Here is a 27,660-nt window from a genome sequence, read left to right as displayed (position 1 = left end):
GGGGTAAGAATTCAGGCGTCTTATTTAGGGAACTTTATTTGGTAAACCCATATTCCTTAAAGCCAAATCCACATGGCACAAGGTTCCTATCAATCAAATGGTGCAATTACATGCTAGTGCAATGGTGCAATTACATTACTATCTTATATTGCAGTGGCTCATCCTGCTTTATATAAAAACCCAAACCACAAACAGCAACACAACAAACCCACAAACAAAAAGCCCAAAACAAAAAACTGTATGACACTATGACACATAACCCAGACTGATTTTTCCTCTTTTACTAGTGCAGTAAAGACAAATATATATATATATATCACAATCTTTTAAAATAGCATGTAACTATAGTTAAGAACAAAACAAAAAAAAATCAAGGAAAAAACTCCCATCAATTAGAGCAACTGTCAGGGTGAGGTGATAATTGAACGCTCAATTTTGCACATTTAACTCTAAGGCTGGCAGTTGTGGTCTGGGAAAAGCACTAAGCATATGTATCATTAATACTGACAGAATGAACATCTACAGATTTTGCATAATTGCCTTTTTTAACAGACCGACATAATTAGTTTTAGCCAGTTTCACTCTATTTCTAGAACATCAAAGCACAGTTCATTGAATACAGTCACAAAATTGTAGCTTCTACCTACAGAACTATAAGGCCACAAACATTTGTCAAACATGATTAATTTTTATTTACTGGAGTCACCAAAAATACATGACTGCTCTACTCCTTTTGGCACTTTCCAAATGGCATACTGCACTCAAGTTCAGGCTAGTCAGGAGACCTACAATACACAATGATGACAGGTGCCAGCACACATAACATCAAAAGAACTGTGCTATTTACAGGCTCAAATGGTCATTTCACAGATAAAGGGGAGAAAAAGTTTCATTATATCAATCAAGACATAGTTATCAGATTAAAAACAATCAGCAAAAGCTCCATTTGTTCACGTTGGCCATCACTTTCATTTATCCACATTTGTCAAAAACTATTTAAAAAAATTAATAAAAGTGGTCTCTTGCAGACTGGCATTGTGAGGAACCTTGCATCACACCAGCCAAAATGTCCTCTTTAATGCAGTCTGCTACTAATATGTCAATACCTCAGCATGGATTTAATACACATTACTCTGTGTCAAAATACGTAAGATACAACCACTTGACAGAATCAGGCTATTTCACAATTAAAATTTATTATTTATCAACTTTTTTCAATTATCCAATCCAAATACATCTTAACTACCCAAGAGAATGCAGACATTGTGTAGTTTACTTGACAACAATACTGTCATTGACCCTTTCCCACTGTATGTTGCCAGTGTTAAATAAAACAGATGGTGTAAGGGAATAAAACTATAACTTTTAAATAAAATCCAAATAATTGTTTAAACAGCTGAAAAATACTGATTTGGGGCAGGAAGGCATTTGGTGTGCATGCTCAGTGTTACATGTATTGACCCATACAAAGGCAGGAATTGAGAGCCACTGGTAACCTCCCAATTTCTAGCAGCAGGGTTTGCAGTCATATATGCACAATGACATGCTCTGTCAATTTTACAAAGCAAAAAAACCTAAGTTTACAATGGCAGACATTATGATAGCAGACTTATTTGAAGATAAAGAAGTTATTAATACATTTTAATGAAAATTCTTGACAGCCCTGAGGATTAATAATGGGATACAAAATACCTTTCTGCTCTTGGTCACCAGTTTACATTCAGTCCAGGTCAATAGCTAATGGAAAGGTGCTCTGTGGCAGCTACTGCTGTGCTCTGGAGAAATGAGTGGGTGGTCCCAGCCCAAGCCCTAATGGAGATCCTCTGCACAGACACACTGGCATACATATGGCTTTTCAGTGCAGAGACTAACAAGACTGAATCGTAAAACAATCAATGCCAATCTCCTTGCTGAAGAAAAGAACTTGGATGTGATGAAGACACTTTAATAATTGATTTGGAATGCTGGCTGATATTTGCCTTACTGGATCTGGACCTAGAGCATATAATGAGGACAAGCTTCCTGGAGTTTTCCATTAATAAAGAAAACACCAATCCCCCTCTCCCCTGCCCAAATATAGATGAATTGCCCCTGTTTATCATCTTCCAGCAACACCAACAAATTAAAAATTAAAAAAAAAAAAAAAAATTCAAGTGCAGGTAAGTAATACAGGGCTCTTATAACCTAACACTTAAGTTGTCCTGGCTTTCAGAAATACATCACTCTCCACAAATCACACAGACTCTAAATCAGAATGGCTGGGTGCTTGCAGTTTTGGAAGAGAAACTGTTAATTGTTTAAATACAATTTCAGGAGCTTGATTTTTAAGACCAGTTCTCTGCAGTTGACCGCAAGAGGTTTTTTGTTGTGTTGGTTGCTTCTTCCCTAGAGACCAAAACAATGTATCAGTGCTTGCTAATATGGTCAGACATACAGCTTTCGTACAAATGAAATATAAAAGACTGTTAAGATCACCAGAACAACTGAAAGAAAGCCAGCTAAGGGCAGTTCATTAATTAGTAGAAGACTGTATTTATCCTTAGAATATTAAAAAGCTGAGGACAAAACTAGCATTTCAATATCCACCCAAATTTTTTTTCCTCACTTTTCTCATTAACTGTGCCAAATTTGTGTTGAGGCAGCTGTTGTACTTCAGGCTGCTGGAGGCCCAGGGACTCTGCAATGGTAGTAAAACTGGGAAAGACTAATACAGCTGAGCAGCTCTGAATAACCCTCCTGTGGAAACTATGATGACACAGCGGCAACCAGTAAGGTGGTTCAACAAATTAGGTGGTCCCTGCAATTTGAACCAACGTTATACAACATAAATAGTCATCATTCTTCAAAACTTAGGAGGGTTTCACCAGTAGGACACAGACTTTATTCTTCAATATAGTTTTACCAGCTTTAACTGGTAATAATGTGATTGCATAAAGAACTTAATTTATGCTACAAATGCAGTTGACTGTCACTCTCCACATCTGTTACTTTTTTTTTTTGGCAAGCATTCACATTTTTAATAAAACAGATTGAATTATGAAAAGATTTATTAATGGAAGTTTGATTAAAATGTGCACACTGAATGTGTGCACAGAGAAAAACAAGTATTATGTTACATGTTTTTTTTTCTTCCTCTCTAGAACACTTGAAAGTCACAGACTATTCAGTGATAGCAAAAAAGTCTGAACTGAATCAGTGACTTCCTTTCCATATTTCTTTAAGTTATTGCAGACCTGCATACCCTGTTTCATAACCAGTTCCTTTTGCTTCACAAAAGTTGTGAGGAAAAACACTGCTTAAATGGTGTGATACTGAGTAAATGAATAATAAATTCTTCAAAAACTTACTTAGCTGGACTAATGAAACAGGAACTATACAGTTGCACCTTACAACTATGTCATTGACACAGGCAAGCTCTCCACGCCAGGTCTAAATATTAGTAGTTCAAAAACAACTTTAATATCTAGCATTTAGTAGCTAAAAGGATTCTTCTTTTTTCCTTCATTTTGCTGTTATTTCTACAACTCTCCCCTCTTCAGTCTGAATTATAATATAAATATCTTGTGCCATAATTTGCATGTGAAATACTAGACCAACTGAAATATACAGGACATGGTTTATTAACATCAAAGGTCTAAAATTTATCTCAGTTTCTATACTGCATTAAGGAGACAAATCCTGCCTTTTCATCTCATCTTTATTAAAATAAAATAATAACAACCAAATATGGCAGAGAAGCCATCTCAGCATATGGGAACATGAACTGGACTACTCTGGAGGAAATTAGACTATAAATCTTTATCTACCAATTCAAAGTAATTCACCATTTATTTTTAGAATAAATGTGGAACAATTTTTCTCATTATTGTCCAGTGTGACACATCCACGTAACTGGGACACTGAGGTCACAACTAACATTCTCTTTTCTAGTCCTCTCACTAGACCAGGGCCCTCACATGCACAATCCAGTACACTGCATACTGCATGTGTAACCCAGTACATAACCTAGCCGTTTTTTGAAAATAAACCTTGGTAGAATCAATAACATCCAACCTCTTCTTTTAGTTTCATCTTCTATTTGCACCTTTAGTGGCTTACTTCCATCTTAATATATAACATTAGCCCACCTTCAAACACATGTAGATTTTTGTTGAGTAAAAATCCATCTACTAGCTTCACTGAGACACTACTAAGTCAGTGTGATTCTTCTGTGAACCAAGGTTAATTAAGAGAATTGTAACATAAACTGTTTTTTTTGAGTATACATCGTCAGTGACAATTGAAGGCATGATAACCAGAGGGTTGAGATTGAAGCAGTGTCCATTGACTTTGGTGGGAATCTACTGGACCTTAAGCATTTTGGAATGTGACATGACTGCATATTAACTGACACAGAGAAAAAAAAAAGCAAAGAAATCAAAGCACAGCTCAAAACTTTATGGCTTGGGGCATGATTGAGACACTATTAAGGTGATATTTTCTTCAAGTATTACATATCAAATTAATCAATATATAAAAGCTATTTGACATCCATTTTCTTGGTTTATGTGTCTCCTATCACCAAAATAATTCTTGTTCTATTAAAGTATTCAAAACAATACAGAAATTTTTTTTCCCTTGGAGGACATTTTATTCAGTTGTTCTGTTGAGGTGGGGTTTTTTGATTGGTCGTATTTTTAAACAGTGTATCTATTTTTAGTGTTTACTTTGGAGTAACTTGAAGTCTAGAAGGAATTCACCTCATTGCATCACCATTGGAACTAAGAAATCTTGTGTAAAGTCTTAAGTAAACTTTTGAGATCTGATTTCATTCTATACCCTTGTGATTTATTTACCGTCTAGACCCCTATTGAAATATTCACTTCAGTCATTAAGCTTTGACCATTTTGCATCAAAAATATGTAATGAAATGTGAAGTAAATTTCCAGGTTAGTCCCTTTCTTTTCTTTCAGTCTTAAACCACATTTTATATTTTCTGATAAAGAAATGTATTAATATCTACTTATATTTCATTGGTCCCTCAGTAGAACATAAATTCAGTATTTTCACATGCTATGCACTGAGTAACTGCAGCAGCTTTATTCAACCATGTAATAAAACAAAAAAGATCTCTCTTTTGGTGGGTTACAACCAGATGATTTTTAAGGTTGCTTCCAAACCCAAAGCAGCCTCTGATTTTTTCATGAAAGCAGTTCATTCTGTGTCAGTGATGTTCTCTGCAACAAGCTTTAAATTTATGTTGAGTAAAGTGAGAAGTTTAGGGCTCCCTCTTTCCTGTCTACAGGAAGTTAGAAACATGATACCGAAGATGAGATCCCTAAAGGAGGTTAGTGAGGGGTTACGTGCCTAAATACCTGTTCCAGAGTCATTTATGATCTAGACAGATATGGTATATTTAAATCAAAATATTCTGTTTTACAATTAATTCTATTACAGCTGGCATGCAGCCTAACACATGTCCTAAGGGGACTGGAAAGTATATCTATGGATGCAATACTTCTGGCACGCAGCCAGCCTCTGAAGAAATACGAGCTCAATAGATGTCAGCTATTGAAATTTCTGTAGATCGGAAATCCTGTCATTCAGACTGGATGTGTTAAAGCTTCAGATACACCAGATAACCAAACCTTTAAAAAGAGTTCATAGTTCTGAAGTCTGTTAACCTGATTTTCCCCACTGAAGAGGGAAACCTCTTCCTTCTAGCCGCTACAAGTGAATGTAAGGTGGAAACAAAAATGAAAACAACTCACATTTTGTGAACTCAGAACTGAATACAAACTGTGCACACATAATTTTAACCCTCAAGAGATTTCAAGTGTCAAGAAAGCTCATAGTGTCCATACCAGGCTCTAAAAACAAACTGAATACAAGATAGAAAAGCAGTAGTGGCTATTACTTGGCTTAACTTGATTTCTCAGGTAAGGCGTTCTCATGGATTCAATGTCATTTTTATACTGTCATGCTGTGACTTTAACTGAAATATCCAATTTTCATTTTAAAAAAAATCATCCTAGAAGCAGTAGTAACAGCCAAGGGATATAGTTTCCCAAAATGAAATACCTAAGAGCTTTGCTGATCTAATTAAATTGACCTGTTCAGAAAATGCCTTTTCACTAAAGATTTCTCTATGTGTAGGCATTTACTGGCCCCCTAAGTATTACTGAAAATATTTTTGTTTGCTTTAAAGGAGTTAATTACTAAAAGAAGAAACTGTTATAAAAGATCATGACTAGATTTAACAGAGCATTTCAATTGCTATGTCTTGAAGACAGTCACAATTCTTTTGACATCATGACTGTTCTCCCTCATTTCTGCTTTCTTCCCATTTGTATAAATCTAGGAGGACAGAAAAAAAAGCAGCAATGAACCAGTGACATTAAAGATGACAATATGACAGATTTTTCCAACAGGAATGCAAATTTCCTTTCTGTGCTGAAAAACCAGCAGCAAGTAATTACAGGAACTGTAAATGTTGAATTAGTCTATTCATCTACACCATTCTCCTTCCTCCCTGCTGTCCCATTCTTTTCTTTTTTTCCTATCTTCCATTTATTTCTACATTTTCATTTCTTTATATTTATTTTGAGATGACAGTCAAGCACTACACCAATTATTGAATACAGTAGGGTATTGATAGCAACACTCTGAGTAATTTCACAACTAACCAAAAATGGCAGGATATCTCACTGGCCTTCTCTTTGTCAGAAGCATAAGCAACAATCAACTGCAGGAAAAATGTGGCCACTCACTGAGGAGCAATTATCTCAAAACTTAAGAAAAGTACTAAACTTCAATGTTGATACATGATTGTCACAATCGTGTTATTTTATATTAATTCAAAATACTGCCTGTCTCCATGTCTATGATTGCCTTTTCCCAATCCCCATTCAAAGAAAACATTTTAAAATAAAGTATTTTATATTACAGGGAATCTTCTAGGATGATTATTGCTGAATTTAATAGTTGGAGCTCCAGCAGCAAGTAAATTTTTCTTACAGCATTTTGGGTGATTTTCCAAGCCAGTCAAAAATAGGAGATTAACAGCACTGTGTGGAGCCATGTAAAATGCAAGAAAATACTGTGCATTTTCTTCCAGAGAAATATAGCAAAGCCTGTAATTCCTAGATGTGACATGCTAAATATGAGGCTGACCCTAAGTACTTTAGCAGTTAGAGCCACTTCTGCAAACTATGCAGGCTCATTTGTGGGCTCAACTTCACTCAAAACAGACAAAACTTAAAAACATTTATTTGTAATTGAAATAAAGCTTCTCCGACTAGCATACTACTGTAACAACAAGCCTCTGATTGATGGCAGAGGCCAGACATTAGGAGAGAGGGTTTCTTAGTCCTGTCTTTAAGACTACTAAAGTGAGAGGAAGAAAAAAAATTAAAAGCCTTACTTGCAAATTATTTTTTTAGCAAGACAGCCAACGACTTCTCTTCTAGAAGGTCTCCTCATATAATAGAAAACAAATTACAATTCATGCTCAAGGCATCACCTGGCACTGTCATTTTTGACAGACTCATTTTTATCCTAAAGCTGAGAGCCTTGAAATTTTTAAATCTTTCAAAAAATTATGCTGTTCTTTGTAATGCAGAAATAAACTACCTAAGCAAGGGATGAGGCGCAGATGATGTGGTATGAAGCTACCAGAAGATTGGATATGTTAACTACCATGTCACACTGAAAAATAAATTCCTCACTGTTTAAGCAGTTTAACAAGTTACAGGTATGAAAAGCACATAATGCTAAAGCACTACAGTTCTAAATACCTACATGTCATTTTGAAAATATAAAAAGGGACAAAAAAATACCCTGGCTATTTTCCAATTATTCTAGTAACTGAGCTACTAATCCTGATTTTCAACAATAAATTATGCTGTCCTAACATATTTTCAAGAAAATTGTAGCTTAGTGAGCTGTAATTCTTAGATATAAACACATAGCATGAACTAATACAGAAGCTAGGAAATTCTTGTAACTTATGATATTAGGTAACAAGACTGTAAATTCATTAGCTGTTCCTCTGAAGCTCTTAAGCTGGTCTGCTTTTCCTGCATATACAGTAGCATGCCCAAGTCCTTTTGGGCATTATTTGTATCTTTTCCAGCCTAAATGACTCTCTGATTCTACGTGATGCTGCTTGCATTAAGCATTAATACTGGCAACAGACTTGAGAAGGCAAAAAAGCTGAGGTTGAAATTAAGTCACTTCATTGGAATCAAAGGAAGAAAGTAAAACATAGCTGAATTTGTGAACTTTACAGGTCTGACTTTACTACTAGGTGGTTTTATATTAGAATTGCCTTTGGCTGGAATTTAGGAATTTGTCTAGAAATTACCTCCTCTCCTCCCTTACACCCCCAATTTCACTGACAGAGAAATTTCCTATCTATATTAGTACCTACATCCACTACACTACATCAGCGATCTCACATTTCTCCCCTAGAAAAGAGACACAGAGAAGTGTTATTAACAGTTTTGTCTCAGTACCTATATTCAGAAACAGGTTTGTAAAAAGTTCAAAGGTTTGATTCCAACAGAAGACAGCAAAGGAGCCTCTAACACCGCTCTAACATCCAAAAACTAACCGACATATGCTTTTCTCTTTCCTAAATTTACAGGCTGTGAGAAAATGATCATTAATCCAGGTAGCAAAATTTAACAGAAGAATAAATCACAGTGGTAGCTCAAGTTAGGATTGGGCTGCAATACCTATGCCAAAAGGAACAGCTCTAATCTGAATCCCAAGGAAGTTTATGAAGACTTCCAGGAAGCATGTCAGTTACAGCAATTATGTATTTGTGATGGGAACTAATACTAGGACAGGTCAGTACACCAGAAACTAGACAAAATTCCTTTTGTGAATTACTGAGCAGACAGTAACCTGCAAAACTGATTAAATGACCAAAATGGAGACAAAAATCACATATTTTACTGCCAAATCTCTTCATCCATTTTTGTGTTGAATATTTTTTCAGATCTGTAGCTCAAAGAACTAATTGGAATTAATGCCAATTTCCAATAGATCAAAGACAAGGGAACTTCATTTTTCATTAATGGAGTAACCATCGGAAAAATATTGTGTCATCTGTAAATACTTTGTCATCATAATGTTCCTTGATATATGTTTATGAAATCCTGAAAGTCAACAGGATATCAGCACCATCTTTTCAGCTTATACTGCTGTCAATAGAATGGACATCAACCCTGTCTGTACATATTGCCATGAATATGAGAAGCAACAGTAATAAAGACAAAAGTGTCAAGAGATAATAACAAATGTGAGCGGAACAGGCTACAATTATGGCACAGAGCAAGTATAGGAAAGCAAGTGTGTGTTGAGAAAGGAAAGGTATTTTATCTCCTATCACAGTGCAGTATTCAGTGTTTGAAGCCATATACAGTTTTTCTCCATCAAGAGACCTGTTCTTCCACAAATACAGCTGAGATGCTCAAGGAACAATCCACACCACACATATCTTCCATTTATATCCCCAGAGAAATGCAAACAGTTCAATTCTACTATAAGGACTCATGCAGATTTTTCATTGCTTCCTTCTAAAAGTTGGGATAATAACACCAAATTTTAATCCTATATCTGCACTTTCATAATGAGGAGACAAAATATCAAGTAGTGGCTCGCAATGTTTGTACACTTCTGGGATTTGGGGATTTTGTTATTTTGAAGAAAACTGTGAGACCTTGTTTCCCAGAATCACTGCAAAACAGTGATTCTGGGAAACAGACATCATATTTCACACACTCAGCAATCGAAAAAATTAACCAGAGAGCTACTGGGGTAGGGGTGTGTGTGCAACAAAAAACCAACCAAACAAAAAAAGTTGGATTTAAGAAAACTCTTTACTTCCTTTCCTGGCCAGAACAGGGTTAATTTTTGCAGTATCCAGGAGGGGGCATGGCCAGGACCCAGAGGTTCTATACCACCTCCCCATCCAGGAAAGGGGGAACGGGGTCACTTCTGGATCGAGGAGCATGGTGGCACAGTTGGGTATTGCCGGGAGTTTCTCAGTTGTGAGCATCCCCATGTGAATCGTTCCCCTCTCTGGAACACTTTGTTATTAATATTATTGCTCTTACTATTTGTTTTCTAGTTTTATTACTGTTTGCAGTAAATTGTTCTTGTTTCAGCCCATGATCTTTACCTTTTGTGCCTCCAATTCCACTCTACAGCCTGCTGCAGCAGAAGGGAGAGGGAGTAGTGAGAGAGCAGCGTGTGGAGTGTTACAGTGGGAAATACTAAATTGGGAAATACTATTCCTAAACCACAACACCTCCCCACAGCAATTCCAATAAATTAGCACTTTTGTGTCAAAGATCTCCTAAGGAGAAGCCAATAACACTGACTTTCTGCTATTATTCTTAGGTGCAATACACAAAGACATCTGCTAGAAAAGCAGGATAAATATAAATAAGGAAATCTTCCTGAACAACCTATTTGTAGTTGTATTCTAGAAGGTAAACAGTGGGTACATATATTTGTCAATATCCCAGAAATTTTAACAGTAACTGGGAGTTGTTAAAAAAAAAAAAGCCTTTACAGGATGTGGACTGACTGGACTGACAGGCAGTGGGGATATGACACTACCACCTAGACTTCCATTACAAGTTAAAACCTTCCCTTTTAGGCAACTTTTAATAAAACTCTGCATTTAACATTACATGGTAACACAGACCAATTTTTAAGTCTTTCAAACTATGTTGTCACCTGTTACTCATACAGAAAACTTGTGATTCCTTCCTCTTTTCCAAATTCAGATACTTTTAACAGTAATGGATCTCCTGAAATTAATCATGTTGGATTCCACTGTATTGTTTTCCACTATAAAAGACATTTTTTTGCTTTAAGACTGTACAGCACAATCAAGACCACAGCAAAAGCTTATCGCCAGGTGAATAGCTGAGGAACTTTCAGTGGAAGAATGTTCAGACTGTGGCATAAGGACTCAAGAACCATACAGAGGTGTATCAGTAGAGCACAGAAAGCAAATATGAACCCACTAAGGTAAACAAGGAAAGCAAATGTAGAATAGATAAAAATGAAAGAAAAACCGGAAAGAGAAATGAAAAACAAATGAAAGACAGTTTTAAAACAGAATTATTTGAATTAATAAAATAGAAATCCACTTCATCTTCAAAATGTGTGAACATCAAGGAGGGACTGGCACTTTGCTATAACTATGACACAGCATTAGTTTAGATGGAGCTACAAGCACACCCGCAGTCAAAAATTAAGTAAATTTTACAGAAATAAAGAAGTCCAACTCTGATTTTTTAGAACTAGCTCTTAATAGTTGAGTAGCTCCTTTCACATGCTCAAAGAGAAACACCTAAAGTAAATTCAAAGCATGAGATGTTATTCACAAAGTATAGGTGACACCTAGCCATAGGCTGCTCTAACAGCCCTGAGTCAAACACTGAATATCTTAATTAATTCCATTACTTGTCATCCAAAGAACTTATAATAAAGGCTTTATCAAGAGAACTCCTTACTGTGCATTAAAAAGTTCCTGTGCCATTACAACTTTTTTTTCTTTTCCAGCACAGAGCTGGTACTACCTCAAAAATAGATGCAGTGTCTCAGAAAAAAAAAAACACAACACAAAAAGCCAATGCTGTCAAAGTCCTTAATTAAAAGGAATAACTGAATCAGTGTGACAAACAAGGCAATAAGCAATTTTCAGGGCAAAGCCTTCCCATTCCTTTACCTAACCTGGTGAAAACACCTGAGACCACTCTTCAGGAGTGCTGATAAACTCACCGTCAGAGCCAGTAGCTTTCCATAGGTGAGGTGGGCTGGGATGTGGTCGCTCTTGGATCGCAGTGACTCCACATACCAGTGCTCTGCTTCAGGCAGCCGGCTCATTCTCATATAGGCTTCTCCTGCAGGGTCAAACAAATGCTAGTGAGAATGCCAAAAATTTCTCAAGGTTTCCATAATTTCTTTACCTCTATATTTTAAATGTGCAGAGATCTAGGAAAAGGTGAAGTGATTTGAACACTTGCAACCATACCCACACACAAAAAGCCTTGGAGAAACTTGAGTGAGGAGATTAAGTTAAAGCCTTATTAGGGCTGAAATAGCACAGGTGAGGTGAAAACTGTTGTTGGAAAAGAACTGTCAGAGAGAGCACCACCTGCTAAGCTTTAGTTAAAAGTCTCAAAGTAACAGAAATCTTACCCCTTCTACTTTAGAAAAGCTACTTATTTTCCATTGCTCTACATTGCAAAGCATGGAATAGCAGGGAGAACATGGAAAATGTTTGTGTTTAATCATAATAACTCAAGAAACAAAAACTACGGAAGTTTAAGAAAACAGTCCTGAACTGATGGGAGGCACAAGACATTAAAAACCTAATCCCTGAATGTAGTTATATTAGGTCATCTGCCACAACTTGTTTAAATTAAAACATAGCATCCATTAGTTTAAAATTGCTAATCTTATGAAGACACATACAAAATGGCTGAAATTGGACATTTTTCAAGGTGAAATCCTTTACAATGAGAGGCTGAGGCAGGGAATGTTGAAGAACAATATATGAATGGGATGTTATATGTTTTTATATATATTATATATTAGTGTTAAGTAATTGCAGTCATGAAGTTTCTGAGAAAGTTTTGCACGCACAGCAAGAAAGTCTCTTATCTTCAAGAAGGAAACAAATTTCTCAAAGGTTGGAAACAATCAATATGAAGCAAGTACGTAGTGGTGAAGAATAACAGCTTTCAGATTAACACTCTGCACTTACACAACTCTTTCACAAGGACTCTGGATATTAATGTGTCCTTGCCTGGGTCAATGACAGCCTGAAAATGCCACTTGAAGATTCAGGATTTTATCATCCCAGCAGCTGGTCCATTTCTAATAAATGACTAAGTATCTTCCAAAAATTATGAAGTCAGAGGTTATCAAATGCTACGACTGGAGGATCAAGAGACTACACCTGACCCAACTAAAGATCAGCTAGGGCTGTCTCCAAGTGAGTCATAGCCCCCAGTTCTGCATTACATGGAAATTGATAACTGAAGGTACCAGGGTGACAGAGGAACCAAAGTTCTTTAATTAAGATTGAAGCCAACTACCACACCCCCAATACTTGAAGAAAAAAGATTCCAAAAGAGGATAAAGAGCTCATAGCATGGGAGCTACTTTTATCTCTTTACCTTCAATATTTAGAGAGGCTATGGAAGATTTTCTTCATAAAAGAAAATTGGACAAGGCCAAGTCAGATTTTTTTTTGTCTTTGTCACCAGAGGAGAAGGATCCCAGGCAAAATGTGGCGCATCAGTTTAGAGTTTCAGGAGTTAGGGCATGGTGCATGCAAAATGACCAAACTGCAGTCCACCAATAAAATGAGCATGATGTAGAGACAGAGGTCATCTAAGCCAAGGTTAAGGGAAACCAGCATGATTGTTAGCAACAAACAGACTTTTTTCAAACAAGCTTGCTGTATTTAGAGGCTTGCATCCCTGTTTGGAAAAAACTGTACTTGTTCTAAACCAAAGATCTACATAGCATTTCATACTCAAACACTGGTCTAGATATCTGACAACACACACAGAAGCACTTAAGTAATTCTGCTGCTGTTTAGGGCCAAAACCACAACAATTCACTGCAAAAAAGCCCAGGCTAAATTATAAAAAAAATCCAAACAGGTAGGTAAGAAACCCTCAAAGAAGAGGAATATCAAATTCAGTGACAGTGACATCACATGTGATCTTTTCACTATGTCAGCACTCACAAATAAGTGATACAACAATATACTTTATCTTCTCAAAACCAAGTCATTAAGTGTTGAAAGGATGGAAGAAGCCAGAAGTCAAGCTATATGCTCCCCTCAACTCTTCTCCCTAGCTGCATGCTTTAATGCAGAATGTTTAATTACTTGCTGGCATACTATTTTTCCCACAGGCCCCTGCTTCATTAGCATGCAGGAAATGAGGAATCCATATAGTCCTTTTCTTTTCTTCAAGTGGAAAATTCCACCCCAACCTGTTACAGCTTGGCAGAGTTTCAAGTAATTAACAACAAGATGCTTTAAGAGTAATGTAAGCAGCCATAAGTGATAGAGCTATTATCTGTGGGTAGTAAAGTCTGAACGCACTGCCAAATACCAAATGGATCCAAGGTTCTCATCTATTTTTCATGATGGATTCTGATACAAGAAAGATTAAAAACTTTGGAGTACTTGGAAATTCTATTTTTAATAGGTTTTAAGAGCTCAACTATTTCACAAACTAACCTCCTAAAACTTTGAGGACATTTCTGAGTGTGGGGGAGCTAGAAACAAAGCTACACTATGTCAATCTAAATATCAAACAGTAAAGAAAAAAACTGTATTCCCATGAACCTCAGACAGGAAAACTGGGAGAAGCTGCTGAGTTTCTTGAAGGCAGGGAGGCTCTGCAGAGAGACCTTCAACAAACCAGAGAGATGGGAGATCACCAACCATACGAAGCTGACAAAGGGCAAACGCCAGATTCTTCACCTGGGATGAGGCAACCATGGACAGATTGGGGAATGAAAGGCTGGAAAGCAGTGCTGCATAAAGGGTCCTGGTCAATGGCAAGTTGAACAGAAGCCAGCAGTGCCCTGGCAGCCAGGAGGGCCAACCCTGTCCTGGGGGGTATCAGGCACAGCATCACCAGCTGGGAAAGGGATGGGATGGTCCCACTCTGGTCTGCACTGGGGTGGCCTCACCTGGAGTGCTGGGGGCAGGTTTGGGTGCCATGTTAGGAGAAAGATCTTTAACTATTACAGAGTGTCCAGCAGAGAACAATGAGGATGGTGAAGAGCCTTGAGGGGAAGCCGTATGAGGAGCAGCTGAGGTCATCTGGACTGTTCAGCCTGGAGGAGACTGAGTCCTCATGGCAGCAATGACTTCATTTAGAGGGCAAAAGGATGGGCAGGCACTGATCTCTCTGGTGACCAGCGACAGGACCTGAGGGAATGGCCTGAAGTTGTGTTTAGGTAGGATATCAGGAATAGGTTCTTCACCCAGGGGGTGGTTGGACACTGAACCAGTCTCCACAGGGCAGTGGTCACAGCACCAACCCTGACAGACATGTAAGCAGATTTCTATATTTACTTTAACAATTACTTCTTCTACAAAATCTTTCAAATCTCACGCTGAAAGTCTGAAAGATAACACACAGACACTTTATTAATAAAACTTGTCAGATCTGTAAAGTTCAACAGCGGTAACAATGACAGAGAAAGAAATTAATGGCAGTGAAAACCTTAAGCTATAAATGGTCAGTTATTGCCAGTCCCTAATCTGTATAAACACAGACATGTGCAGCATTGCCTGCACAATGAGTGGTGGCAATAAATTCAGTAGACAACTGGAGTAAAATGGGACCAATCAGTATTTCAAAACTGTTTCCTGCTTCACAGAGGTTAGTTCAGTTAATATTTTCTGAGTTTTATGAACCCATTTCTTGTCTTACTCTACTAGAAAGCTCATATATTATTAAACTGTAATTCTCATTTACTAATGTAGTGCAAGAAAAACATTAATATGAAACTGAAACACCATTTAAAGAAGTGCATACTAAGTTCATTAACATTTCTATTAATACTTTCAAAGAAATTAGAAACAGGATAATTTTAGCTAGATTTTCACCACCAAAATTAAAATCCCTATACTCAAGTGGATTTTATTTGCCACAAAGATAGACTACTTACAAAACGACTATTGACCAATAGTATTTTCCCATATTTCCTCAGAATCTTTGGAATTTAAAAATCATCCTTCAAAATAAAATTAAACAAAATCCCACCAAAAAAAAACCTAAAAAAACAAACAAACAAAAAAAAACCACAAACAAAACCAAAAAATCTAGCCAAAAACTCCCCACTAAAATCATGCCAGGATATTATTTATAATTAAATATATTTGATTAACATAGCCTTAGCAATAATTAACATATAATTGATAATAACTAAAACCCCATAACAATCGCAATAAACATGAAATATTTATATTAAATAATAATGCTACGAAAAGATTAGCTTGCTAGCAGCCACTTTCCCCAAAGGCTAATATTTTACTTGATAATTAAATGAAATGTGTTTGCAAGAAAAATAAATTTTAAAATAGAACACAAGATTTTCCAATACATGCCACATATTATTAAAAAGCAAAATTGGGTAGCATTTACATTAATGTATGTTACATGGTTCTAGCTTAACATCTCATCTGTTGATTTCATGATTTCTCTGTTTCAGATGCAATTACTCATACCAAGCAAAGGCCATATCCCGGTAGGGAGCATGCCAGACTTTCTAATCAGAAAGTACAATAGAACTGTGGATGTAAAAGCATTGTATTTCCACTGGTGTAAGGAACCCATACTTTCAGATTAAGAAGATATGTCCCTCCAGTGGCCCTCCTTCTAGGACCCCAAATAAGATTGCTGAAAAGACAACTGAAAAAATCATCTCCATAAAGGAGACAACGTAGGGTAAATTTGCCTTGCATCATCCTTATAGATGCTAATTATCTGTCCCTCAGATTTTGGGGTAGTAAAACTAATATTGAGAACATGAAATTTGACATGGACGAGACACCAGACATCAAAACACAAAGGAAGATGGAGATGCCCTTCAAAAATAAAAATCTCTAACATCAGGATTTCAATTTAATTTTTATATAATTTCTTTTAATTGGGAGTATAAAAAAATTGGACAATGATGGACAGGTCTGTGTCCCTGTGTGTCACAATACCACAAGGAGTTTGTGCTTTGATACTGCAACCATGCAGCTTTCTTGGACAAATTAAGGCTGCAGATGTGCTTACCATAAAAATGCACCTCTCTAGATATATGACTTCCCTCTTTCTTCCCTTTGGTACCAGTGCATAAAATAACATAATAAATCTGGAAGCACAGTTTGATGCTATACTATACTGATGTATAAGATATACTGCAACAGATTAACAGTTTTGGTTCTAAATATGCAGTGCAAGCACATCTTCCCTGAAACAGCTGAAGCATGTGAACGTACTGAGCATCAAGTTCTGCGTAGACTCAGCATATTGTGGGTCATTTTTTTTCCCTTTTACAGACTAATCCCCTTTAAGATTCCAAGGAATGTATTGTATTTTATCAGGGTTTTTGACGGATGGGAGTCAATCCACATTTACTTTGTCTGAACAAATTCTTATAGGCCTTAATTAGCTGAAGCAAAGCCTTGTCTGATGTAATTAGACCACTAAGCTACTTTTGAAGGAAAATACCTATAGTAGAAAACAGATATAAATTAAGGACAAAATAACACCAGTTTGAGCATGGAACAGTATGGACATTGCACAGCTGTTTCCTGCTGTACAAAGGCTTCTAGTGAAAGCAGTATACTGACAGAAATAGAGGCATGGAGCTCACACAAGATAGGTAATTTCATTTTCATGCCAGTATAGGTTTCTTTAAAATTCTATTAATACAAGCACTTTCTATTAGTATCATGCCTAACTGGGATCCCTGTAGTTCATTTTCAGTATTGGACTATATTTTTGGTCTGCAAATCCTATGATTATACTTATTTTCATATAAAACCCTGCCTGTTTAAAACAAAAAAGCACTTCATCCTTAGAATCACATTTTTCAGACTACTACCTGAGAAAACGAAAGCATTTCACATTAAAATATATATCAATAATCCAAAGAGCTAAAACTAAGAAAATCTGGAAACCTGGGAAAATAAAAAAAAACCAAACATGCTGTAAAAGATTAAATCAATTACCATCTCCAGCAATCCACTACTGGATTCTTTCTAACTTTCTTACCCAGCTTGATTCCCTAAAAGCAAGGTCAAAAAAACCAGGAGACACTGCAATCAGATTGAAGATTCATACTTAGAATCACAGAATCATTTAGGTTGAGAAAGACATCAGTCATCAAAGTCCAGCCTTTGACTGAATATTACGTCAACTAGATCACTGCACCAAGCGTCACATCCAGTCACTTATTGAACACTTCCAAGGATGGTGACTGCGCCACTTCCCTGGGTAGCTCATTCAAATTCTTGACAATCTTTTCAGTAAATAATTTCTTCCTGATGTCCAGCCTCCCTGGTACAGCTCATTCTTGTTTCCTCTTGTTGTATTGCTGTTTGCCTGGCAGAAGAGACACACCCCCAGCTGGCTACAACCAGTAGCTGAAGAGAGCAATAAGGTCTCTCCTGACTCTTCTCCAGGCTAAATATGCCCAGCTCCCTCAGTCATTTCTTGTAGGACTTGTGCTCCAGACTGTTCATCAGCTCCGTTGCTCTTCTCTGGACATTCTTCAGCACACCAATGCCTTCCTTCTAGTGATGGGCCCAGAACTGGACAGAGGATTCAAGGTGTGGCCTCACCAGTGCAGAGAACAGTCAATAACCTCCCTGGTCTGGCTGGCCACACTCTTTCTGATACAAGCCAGTATGCCTGGGCATGCACTGGTTCATGTGCAGCTGTTGGTAGCCAAAACCCCCAGGTCCCTTTTCTCAGGGCTGCTTTCCAGCCACTCTTCCCCCCTGCCTGCCGCCATCTTATTACAAAGGTTTCATACCTTCTCGGTGGTTTCTCATGGGCAGCTCCTCACAGCACTGACTCCTTCTCCTCTGCACAGCCAACAAACTCCATCTCACCTCACCACCAGCCAACCTGCTCTTTTATAATACCCCTCTTAATTGGATCCAGCTGTGGCCTGTTAAGGGCAGGCTTGTTCTTAATGCTTGATAATTGGCACAGCTGTAACTCCTTAGGGGTGAGATTACTTTCACCACTGTCTCTAGTCTCCTACCTTCTATCTATCCACACCTGCCTGTGGTTGTTGTGACCCAAGTACAGGACCCAACAATTAACCTTATTGAATCTCATGCAATTGGCCTTGAACCATCATCAATCCAGTCTGTTCAGGTCCCTCTGCAGAGCCTTACTGCTCTGCAGCAGATCAATACTCCCAACCCAACTCTGTATCATCTGTGAACCTACCGAGGGTGCACTCAATCCCTCATCCGGATCATCAGTAAAGATATTGAACAGGACTGGCCCTAATGCTGAGCCCTGCGGAACATCACCAGGGACGGGCTGCCAGCTGGATGCAGCACTTAGCTACTTAGCTTTGGACACCAGATACAAACTACCGCAGTCTGCAAAGTCTCAGAGGGGGAAGGGCTAAAGCATCAGAATGAGGGTGGGAAGGGGGAGAGAAGGAAGCCCAGCATTTTATTCCCATCACCATTAGGAGAGCACACCATTCTTCTTTCCATGGTATATGTAATAAAATGCACATATGGAAGACAAAAAATAATTTTTCCATCCAAGGTAGTTTTAAAAGAAAAAAAACCCAAAAAACTTGTAATGTACACTTAGTAAGAAATTACTAGTAAAATTTCTGGAGATGCATAGGAAGCACACTGATGACTAAAGCTTAGATAAGTACAGGCACCATATTCTGCATAAGTTATGATGTGGGGTATGTATTTCACAGCTTAATCATCTTTGGATCTTATAAATTAAGTGTTGCACAGTGAAACTATACCAAAGAGTTTCCTGGAGTTCTAAATGCTATTTCAAAATTATTCAATAAGAAAGCACCTAATGGGAGCAAGGGGTAAATGGGACAGGAGCCTTAACAATATTAACAGGTTTGCAGAAACAGCCACATCCACCCAAAAGCATAATCAAGTAAAGTGATAGCTATGTTATAATCATCAACACAGAAAGTCTCTCTGCATGCTAAGCCTTTGTACTTATGATACAAAACTCTGCACCAGATGTAAAATCTGGCTCCCCTTTTCTGGACTGCACATTTGTGTATGATTTGTTTTCTGTTCATGTGCAATCCAGCAGATTTTCAAGGAGAAATTTCAACTTTGTGCATCATGAACTGTATTCATTCCTGCAATAGTAGCTTTTTTGTGACTTGCATTTCTCATAAAAAATATTTGTAAGGCTTTGCCTGAATGCATTTGAAAATAGACATTGAGATGTTAGTTAGCAAGGGCAGATGAAGTGCCATCAAGATTGTCTTTATGACAATATCTTGCCAATCTAAACCAGAACAATACCACTCCACTACCTTTCTTGTTACTGTTTGGTATTAAAATAAAGCCTCCATGGTCCACTTCACACCACTTAACTGTCAGGAGTATGAATTACTGTAGCAGGTGGGTTAGTGTGGTTTTAAAAGCAATGTAATACAATCAACTGTACAATATCAGATTTCAAGTAACGCAAAAGACATCTAGAGCAGAGGCTGATCCTAAAGCAATCCTAATATTGGCATTAAAGTGTTCAAGATCCCACAGGGACTTTGACCTCAGGCTTTAATTGAAACTTTAAACAAAATATATTACCTATTTAATACAGCTGAGCTGGACTCTGGCCTTTGTAGTGCAAGTTGCCATGCCAAGCAAATTAATCTGTGTAACCTTAGCATGTACTTTTTAATTTACATCAAAGCAATATGGTATACAGAAAACAAATTCCAAGCCAACCTTATACAGCTTGTTGAATAATTATTTTGATTCTAGTTTTAAAGTTTCAATTTTTAGTTGTTTTGGGTTCTCCTAAGGAAAAAAAAAAAAAAGAAAAGGTTTTGTTTCTTGGTACAAAGCCAGAGAAACATATGGTTTCCTTAGCTGAGTTGTTGTACACCTGGCAAAATAAATCACAGCAACAGGAGACCAAAATCTTCCCTGCAACTTTTTCTTATGCACAAACGTAGAACATCTGATGCTGGTATTACAGCCCTGTCTTTTGTACCATGAAAAAAATGCAAAGTCAAATAGATGCCTGCTTCTTGAGCCCCAATACTTCTTTTTCCCATTAAGAGGCAAGTTACAGAGTGTTTTAAAGGATGAGAGTCTGTCAAACAGACTGACACACCAAAGGAATGAGTCACTGGGCCTGTCAGAGCAAAAGGCCAATAGAAGCAAGCACAGGAAAAGAAGTGTAACACAAACAAGGAAAGCAGGTGGTGTAAAGGCTTAGCACTGCTGGAGTGTTAATGCTACTGCACTCAGAATGCTAGAGTTCAAACCTGATTCAGTTCAAACAGTTCATCTCCTGTTTTTTCTCTTTCAAGTAGGTCATGTACATCATACAGGAGAAAAAAAAATCTTCCAAAAATCGTCAATTACATAAATGAGTACTTACTAAAAATTAGTGGAAGCACTGCTTCCTTACATGACATGACAATATGTAGCAATATGTGTGCCACTGAACCAAGCAGAGAGATTGCCAGAGACTGGGAATACAGTCATCACAGTAACAACCATATCAGATAATCCTCAAACTGTGAGTATTCTTGGATTTCGTGATAAACTGTGAAGACTTTTTCCACATTTAAGGAGATGGGGAAGAAAACTTCCTTCTGCTACTTCCCAAGCAGATGGGGAGTGCTCCCCAGTTTCTTCCCCTTCCTCCCCAGCAATGAGCATACAAGGAATGGGGGCAGCTCAGTCAGGTTTATGCAGTTACAAGTGCATGAGACAGGACTGGCCTATTTCAGTTCCTCTAGTCTCCCTTTTAAAGGCAAGAAGTGGGCAGACAAGTTTATGTAATGCTGTTTATCAAAGAAAGTGTTATAGGGAATGTGTTTATAATTTTGTCTTGAACATGGAAACAGAAATAAACACTCCAGGCAGCCCTCTGATACTCAGTGACACCATACGAGCTGCAAAGCGGATGCAGTCCTGATAATGGATGCAGTTGACTTGTTCTCCTGTCACACACAAAGCAAAGAGATGACTGAAAAGGTATTTAGGATTTATCTCACCCAAATCAAGCTACTGAGTCTAAGTCAGTCATCTCAGCTCTTTTTAGAGGAGAGGTATGCTTGTTGGGATTATGTGTATCATCTTAAATAGATGTCTAAATCAGAAGGGCTTCATTACTCCCCAGAAGTACAGTTTTCTTTCCACACCATAAAGAAGTATAGCTACCTAGCTCTGTCTTGTCATCTCAGGTAGGAGAGACTAAATGCAGCCATCCGGGACAGCTTTGAACAAATCAGTCTGACTCCTGTTAATAAAGCTGCATTTCATTCTAATCAAGTCACTACCCAACTTTGTGTAGCCTCTTGGATTGCTTTTGCAGTGCAGCATAACCTACAAGCAACACTTCAGCAACCACTGTAAAGCAAATTCTGTCTTCCCTGCAAAAGCTGCCATCACAACAGCAACCAAAACACAAATATAAGCTATGTCAATGGTGAGTTGAAATTCTCAGAGCTCCACAAGGAGCTAAGGTACACTCAGTTAACCATGTCTTGTTATGCCACCAGGACATCCATGAAGTGCTGGCAGCAGCTTAAAGGAAGCAGAAGCCAGAGTACAGACTAGGGAGAGAAGGGAGGAAGTATAGCAGGAGCCAAGCCTGGGCAAAGGACTGAACTAGTCTTTGTGTTTTTGTGAGTTAAAAAATGCAAACCCCAGGAACAGAGCGAACTTGGACATCACAGACCATGCTTACAAAGGAAATTGAGAAAGGCCTCCTGAACCTAAAAAAAGCAACCAAAATAAAAGGAAAAATCTGGAGAAACTTATCGGTCATAGTAGTTTTAAAGGTAACATCTATTCATTGGAAAAAAACAAAAGGTAGCACAAGCCTGCTTTGCAATGGGACAAGCATTACACGCTAGAAACAGCACTGGTTTATGTTTTCCAATTTTGTATTCTGAGGAACATTTTATCGAAATTATGAAAAACGTATCTACACTAAAGAGGGCAGTCAAACTTCAGAGAATTTGCTGAAGCACTGAAGTATTTCAGCAGTCACTATAGGACACCAATAGTAAGTAGAGGTTTAATTCACACGGAGGTGTCTGTTGATATCACCACCAAACTGATCACAATGATTTATTTATCAGCAAATGCTGATAAATAAAACTGATAAAACAGTAATTACCCTAAGACTGACGATGAACAGAAGCATATGTAATAATCAATTTGTGCAATTTATGGATTTTAGCCATTGGCATCAATCTGGTAAAGCTTAGTGTTCAGGGGGAAGTAACTCTCCATTGAACTGTATGAACTGTTAAGAAAGTGTTTAGACTGACATTAGATACTTTCTCATTGTGGCAAGAGAACTACTTAATCTAGCATTTACATTTTTCAAACATACAGCATCAGTTACAACTACAATTTTACTTTTTTCCATGCCCTAATAATTGTAAGGTACTAATCAAAGATGCCTTTCCTGAGTAAGTGGTAACAACTGTGTAAAAGCAATTGGTATAAACCAATACATTCCCTTGCATATAAGGCATTGATGGGGTGAACCACACCAAACTCCATATGCTTCCTGTTGATCCTAATTGTTTCCACAGATATATTTAATTGCTCCACTTTGAACTACTTTAAAGTAAAGATTCTTACATTGTTTTCTATCCCAAACCAGAGAGTACTGGGCCAAACACTGATCGTGCTTAGCAGAAACACATGAGCTTTGAGAGAGAATTTCACTTACAAGCATCTCTGGAACAATAAAAACCAGCCCTCTTTTTTTCAGATCTGAGTACTATAAGTAATAATTCATATTATCTTCTTTCTTTTATCTGTTTAATGTACTCCATATAAAAATGCAATGAAGAATATAAGAAACTGAGGTTAAACAAGAACCACCTCACATATAGATTGAGAGTTTTTTGCAGTACTCAAAGGACTTTAAAATTTGAAGGACAGATACCTGATCCTGGAAGAAAAATAAGAATTCTTTCATTGTAGGCATCTAAACTATAGTATATCAGCTGGAAATAAGTTTTGGGCACAACCTTAAAAAAAAAGTACTACTGCTGTGGATCTGTTTGAACATCTTGCTGGTTTAACAGGCATTTCAATATCTAACACCCACACACAGGTGGGCACATGGGGTCTCTGAAGTAGTGCATGAGAGCTTCTGGAGACCAAGAAAAACACTAATCCATGCATTCTAAATGTAGAACTGCTACAATGACAGTCCTAAAGGCATGCAGTATCTAATAGTCTCATCATTTATTGTACCTTATCCAGCACTGCAGTTGCTGGCATTTAAGGTCTGAACCTAGTTTGGCTTGTACTGAAGGTAATTATTTTTGGGTTTTATTAGCTCATTAATTTGAGCACTAGTTGCCTGGATAAGGTCTTTTGTTTCACCCTAACTCCTCAAATACCATTCTGAAGCACTAACAATGCACTTACCCATCATGTTATATAGGCTCTGTGGTGCAAACTGCCTTGGCATTTTCTGTATTGCTTCTTTGTAAACTGTAAGGGCCTCCTGAAAAGAAACACACAGGTGGGAAAACACCAGCTTAAAAATCATCCTTTCACACATAAAGTAAAACCAAACTATCTTCCTTCCCCAAAATGAAAATTGCAGGGATAGAGAAAACACATTGGCATCAAAAATGCCAAAAAGTACAAAGCTTCTCCTTTTTTTACCTGAATTTTACCAAATTCAGTGAGGCTTATAGACAAGAGATCAAGCTAGTTCCAATACTGCAACTTTTTTTCCAGGCAAACATAACAAGGACATTTTTAATAACTCTTAATGACTGATGAGTTTATAAACATAAAATTCAATAGGCTGTGAAAGAATATGGAGTATTATTGATCTGCAAACAAAGGACATTCTGATGATTAACCATGCTAAGCGACCTAACAATAAAGAAATCATTGTCTACTACCAAATAATAACAAAGCATAATCCTACCACTGAAGCCTGTTCCACAGAAAGGATGAGAAGCACTATGAAGTCAAGAAACCCAAAACTGGAATCCCTTTGCAAATATGCTGAGCAGTGATTTACCATTCATTGCCCACTTTGGATGCTTGCTGGTCAGTCTGTTAGCTCTGCATCAAACAGTCACAGCTTACAAAGGCTGCAATGACAGCCAGGAAGAAATCTGAAGTTTTATATTCCTAAAAGCTCTTGTATCTTGCTGGTGTTGAACTTCAACTCTACACTCTATTGGCTGTGCAAACAACATGCTGCTGTTCTCTTCTCCGTATATATGCATTAGCCGTCTGTATTTTAACCAATTAGTAACTCCATCTGACAGAGCTGGATGCAGCAGACAGATGACAGGGAATCTGTCCAGCTTCTGCATGCCTGATCTTAAACAGCTGACATAACTGTCATGGTCAGGAACACTCTACATGGATCAAAACCACTCACAACTCCTGTTCTGAAATATGCCTGACAATGCAAAGAGAGAATGAATTTCTTTCAAATACTGCTAAAGGTCAAACCTCAAGTGAACGTCCAGTTTCAGTTAAGTTCATCAGGGAAAATGGAGAGGAATCACAACAGTCACAGTTGCATGTGTAAATGAGATGGGATGGCTTAGGTGCAGTTTATTGTTACATCAAAAATATCCAACCTACTTTATCACTGAAAATACACATAGTGGGATGTTTTTAATAACCGAAGTTTTAAATTATTTCAACAGGATCTTATTTGTAGAAACTTAAATGAAAGCATAATTGCACTTTTGCAGCTAAAGATGGACTTACTATGTTTTCAATTATAATGCCTCTATAGTTTAGGTCGACTGGCCTTTAATCAGGCTTTATTCTTGCACACCAGCTACGGGTACAAAGCCAAAACCAATGAACTAACGCATATCAGATGTGACCACTGCTAATGTTGACTCTGATGTGAGAACATCACACTGCTAATTAATAGCATTACACCAGTGGCTGTAGAAAACAAATATTCTCTGTAAAGAATGCTAATCTTTATCTGGTGAAATTCAATCAGTTCATGTGTGAGATATATTTTGAAAGTCTGGGTGGAAGCAGTATGTATTATTTTTATATGAAAGTTTTATAAATATATTATATACAAATCTGGAGTCTTACCTCATAGTGTCCTTGTTCGTGAAAAAGCTTTCCTAAGTTATAAAGACAGCTGGTAACAGAGCTTTTGTGAGCATGAGGATCTTTCAGATTTTCATCAGGGATCTCTGAACACTTCACAAAAGTCCTCCTGGCTTCCTCTGTCTTCCCTTGGTTCATCAGGATGATACCAGTATTTAAATAGGCAGCTGTGAAGAGATAAAAAATGCTATATTTAAATAGAGTTCTATTATGCTTTATCTACTGTTTCAATTCTAAGCAGTATCGGGTAGAGATTCCGTGGTTATCTAATTTGGTTTTTCAATAACACAGATCACTCATTGGTGTGAGTGTAAACATGTAATATATATGAATGTATACAAGGTAGAAGCTCAGAGTCAAGGAAAGAAGAAGGGGACTATAAAGTAAGGAGGGAAGGAATCACCGGTTAGGCGGAGTGTTCCAGTTCGTTCCTCTTTTCAGGACTGTATAAAGCATATAGCAACACTGTTTGAAGTGTTACAAAAAATATACACATACATAAAAACATATATACATACAGAGAAGATTAATACTGAAGGTACGAAAGTCTCAGCCATCTCAAATAGCACCACTTAATTTTAGAACCTGTTACTGGCAACACCTGAATGATTATTCTCCACTTCCCCCAAGCAAAAAAGAAAAAATATTTATATTATTCACTCATATAAATATCATGGACTGACTGTTAGAAACAGAAAACAGGAGCCTGAAAATTTGGACAGTACTATCTCTGACTCAACACCCCAGATCAGAAGCATTTTAAGTTCTAGTAGTGCTGCTGAGTGTTAATGTATCATCTGCTTCTTACTTGTACCACATTAAATATAGTTGTTTACTAACAAACACTTGCTATCAAGGGCACAATTTCACCTTTTGCTATCTGACATAAAAGCCTCTGAAAAAAAAGAAGTCATTATTAAAGAGTAGAAAAAATTTCTATGAAAACTACAGTCAATATTATGCAAGCTTGTGGAGTCAAAATACTTACAAGCTAGTGTGGGTCTGCTACCAATTGCCAGTTTATAGTAATGCAATGCCTCTGAAAACCTGCTGTTTTCCTGAAGTAGTAATCCTCTGCATAAGGGGAAAAAAAAAGAAAAAAAAAAGAAAAAGAAAAGAGAGAGTGAGGTCTGAGGTTACTACAAAGAGTAACTTGAAAACAAATACTGAAAACAAAACCTGGGTAACAAAGTAAAATATGCTTACTGGTATTTCAGAGATACAAGCACTCACTAACAGTTCCGTGTGAGAATTATTCCATGTATAAAGATGAATTCATAAACATCAGCTGCATCCATATGGCTTTAACAAAGCAGATGTTAAACAGAATAGTTTTGGCTTTCTTGGAAACCAGGAGATTCATTTACTCAGTTGAGAAAATGTAAGTCTGCGAGACTTTTTAAAGTGGATAGAATATAATGGAGATATTTGTAAGTCATTAATGATTCGCCAGGCAAATTGTCTCAACCTGAAATAAGCAGATCTTTTTCAAATGCATGATAAAGTTAAGCACCCAGCCTTTCATGTGATATGTTAAGAACTCCCCTTGTTGAGCAATTTCACTAGCTTATTCACTGTACAGCTCAACACCTGCAACAGTTCTGTATTTTCCTGTATTCTTTATACTCTGAACAAATTTACTAATTGAAGAAGTATTAAAAATTATACTAAATATTTCCATTTTCATAACAGATAGGCTTTAATTTAGCTTTTAAGACAAAGATCCTTGTGAATTACAATGTATACCAGCTACCCACAAATTTCTGAGAAGTGGTATGGACATC

At 37.3% G+C, this 27,660-nt stretch overlaps 1 protein-coding gene across 11 annotated transcripts in view; it reads right to left on the bottom strand.

Annotated features, from left to right (window-relative positions):
• The window catches only part of TMTC2 (transmembrane O-mannosyltransferase targeting cadherins 2), a 234,089-nt gene that overhangs the window by 44,663 nt on the left and 161,766 nt on the right, over nucleotides 1-27,660 (bottom strand). For all 11 annotated transcript variants that reach the window (XR_010362153.1, XM_064419624.1, XM_064419632.1 and 8 more), the window contains 4 exons: nucleotides 26,865-26,950; nucleotides 25,859-26,043; nucleotides 24,194-24,272; nucleotides 11,785-11,906 (listed from right to left, as the gene is read on the bottom strand). Coding sequence is in view for 10 of the 11 variants with exons in the window: in XM_064419624.1 (XP_064275694.1) it covers nucleotides 11,785-11,906; nucleotides 24,194-24,272; nucleotides 25,859-26,043; nucleotides 26,865-26,950 (472 nt within the window). In the remaining variant the exon portion in view is untranslated. The remainder of the gene's footprint in view (nucleotides 1-11,784; nucleotides 11,907-24,193; nucleotides 24,273-25,858; nucleotides 26,044-26,864; nucleotides 26,951-27,660) is intronic.

This window comes from Passer domesticus, chromosome 5, assembly GCF_036417665.1.
Source record: "Passer domesticus isolate bPasDom1 chromosome 5, bPasDom1.hap1, whole genome shotgun sequence".
NCBI classification, from domain to species: Eukaryota; Metazoa; Chordata; class Aves; order Passeriformes; family Passeridae; genus Passer; species Passer domesticus.
The sequence above is the reverse complement of the archived record's forward strand: the minus strand, read 5'-3'. Positions and strand labels throughout refer to the sequence as shown.